Raw genomic sequence first — 2,500 nt, 5'->3', positions numbered from 1 at the left:
GAAGAGGGAGATCTACGTGGCCATCAAGAGTCTGAAGGCGGGCTACTCAGACAAGCAGAGGCGGGACTTCCTGTCGGAGGCGTCCATCATGGGACAGTTCGACCATCCAAACATCATCCGGCTGGAGGGCGTGGTCACCAGATGTGAGTCATTTGACACAGTTATGATCATAAGCGTGGCAGAGTATTATCCCCTTGGAGAATATGTCACAGGTAATCATCCGTGGCTTGTTTGTCTTGTTCCTATCGTCTGCGCATATTTTAATTTGAATGCGGGTGTGTGTGTATGTGATCTTTTTCTTTTTTGTGCGTGGGCGAACATGCATGTGTCATGTACCTGAGGGAGGCCCAACAGAGATGCCCGAATGTGAATCAGATTGCATCTCGATCAGATAAAATCACCCCTAGCCCCCTGGTTACCACGGTAACATGTTTGTGACGCGTATCAGAGTGTCTCGTTTCAAACGGACACTTGTTTACCGTGATTGCGTTAGGCAATCAGAGGGAGGCGGGGACCCAAGCTCATGGACCTGGTCCAACTAGGCACACCACTGATCCCTATCTGCATCCCCTCATCTGCTATGAAGAACCCCACTCTTCTCTAATCTCTCTCTCTTTATCTCTCTCTCTCTCTCTCCTCTCCATTGTCTCTCTCTCTCTTTTCTTACTCATCTATTTTTCTCTCTCTCTCTCTCTCTCTCTCTCTCTCTCTCTCTCTCTCTCTCTCTCTCTCTCTCTCTCTCTCTCTCTCTCTCTCTCTCTCTCTCTCTCTCTCTCTTTCTGGCCCTTCTCTCTCTCTCTCTCTCTCTCTCTCTCTCTCTCGTTTCTCTCATCTCTCTCTCATCTCTCTCTCTCTTATCTCTCATCTCTCTGTTATCACTCTCTCTCTCTCTCTCTCTCTCACTCTCTCTCTCTCTCTCTCGTATCTCTCATTTCTCTCTCTCGTATCTCTGATCTCTCTCTCCTCTCTCTCTCTCTCTCTCTCTCTCTCTCTCTCTCTCTCTCTCTCTCTCTCTCTCTCTCTCTCTCTCTCCTCTCCATTTTCTCTGTCTCTCTTTTCTCACTCATCTCTGTCAGAGTGACAATGGCGATGCGGAGGGGAGTGCGTTCCTGTGAACCGACCGATATGACACCTCCCACCTCTTTGTTTTAATAAAAAAGATTAGAGGGGCTGCAACTAACGATCCGTTTCACGGTGGATTCTTTTCCCTCAAATTGATTATTCATTTAGTCCATAACATTTATTTGTGTGAAAACCAAGCCATGAATAAGAACTCATTTTTATAACGATCAGAACAGTGAAAAGCAAATTAATGGTGAGGTTTTTGGACGCCATAAGCAGAAAATGTTTAGAAGCAATTTCTCGAAAATGTCTTCACTTGATGGATGACCACAAACATTAATCGATTATCATATTCGCTCATAAAACTGACCACATTTGTGTTGATCGATGAATCGGTCCAACAATAAAACCAACATGAATCTGTTTCACAGAGAAGCACCCGGCGACAAAAACAAAAGGACATTTATATGCATTACACTTCGTCACGACTAATGATAATTTGTTTTCTGAATTGGGTATGTCTGTTTGGACTCATGAATATTCAGCAGGATGCATTTTAGGATCGCAGCCTTTTTGCATTACTTATTAATTTCCTGTTCCTCTGCCATTCACCCGGTGTTATTTCTCTCTCTCTCTCTCTCTCTCTCTCTCTCTCTCTCTCTCTCTCTCTCTCTCTCTCTCTCTCTCCCTCTCTCTCACACGCTCTCAGTAATAGCGCATGTTAATTGTGACCTTTGGTTAGCAGGGTTACGGCGGCTGGCAGGATTAACATCATAAATCGCGTGTGCTTTTCACGTCCCCGGCAGAGGCCTTTAATTGCTGTTCTTTGTTTTCGGTCCAGAGCAGCGCGCACACACACCGCTAAGTGACACGTCACAGCCCATCCCGCCCAGACAAAGGTTAGCCTTCAAGCGCGGGGCTTCAGACGGATATGCTAACGTCGGAACGGGTGAAGCCGTGCTCATTGGAAAAAGCCTTCGACAGGCTATTTATGTTTGTAAAATGAATGCAGAATGACAGCGACAGCGCAGTGGCTAGCGCCATTCAGCGGTTCTCAAAGTGGCTCCCTACACCGGACACTGGGCTGCTCCGTGCCTATCTAGGTTTGTCATGCTGTAGTTGTTATTGTCCGTTCGGGGGCCGTGTTCATGCGTCCCCCCCCTCGTGTCTCTGTCTCTCCACACTTGTCTTCACGGCACATTGAGAAACTGATAGAGCCCCTCGGAAACAAATCTCGCTGGCCAAGAGGTAATTTCACAGGTCACCGCCCACGGTGGGTTTGTGTGTGTGTGTGTGTGTGTGTGTGTGTGTGTGTGTGTGTGTGTGTGTGTGTGTGTGTGTGTGTGTGTGTGTGTGTGTGTGTGTGTGTGTTTGGTAAATGTGTGTGTGTGTGCTGGGGGGGGGGGGGGGGAGGGGGATGACCAGTGGGGGTCAATAA

At 47.5% G+C, this 2,500-nt stretch overlaps 1 protein-coding gene across 1 annotated transcript in view; it reads left to right on the top strand.

The window, feature by feature from the left end:
• LOC132463121 (ephrin type-A receptor 3-like) overlaps positions 1-2,500 on the top strand; it is a 55,124-nt gene that overhangs the window by 35,663 nt on the left and 16,961 nt on the right. Inside the window, 1 exon segment of the mRNA XM_060059064.1 lies at positions 1-143. This exon segment is cut by the window's left edge and continues 43 nt beyond it. Within this exon segment, the coding sequence (XP_059915047.1) occupies positions 1-143 (143 nt within the window).

This window comes from Gadus macrocephalus, chromosome 8 (assembly GCF_031168955.1).
Source record: "Gadus macrocephalus chromosome 8, ASM3116895v1".
Lineage (NCBI taxonomy): Eukaryota > Metazoa > Chordata > Actinopteri > Gadiformes > Gadidae > Gadus > Gadus macrocephalus.
This window is presented reverse-complemented; position numbering and strand designations above follow the sequence as displayed.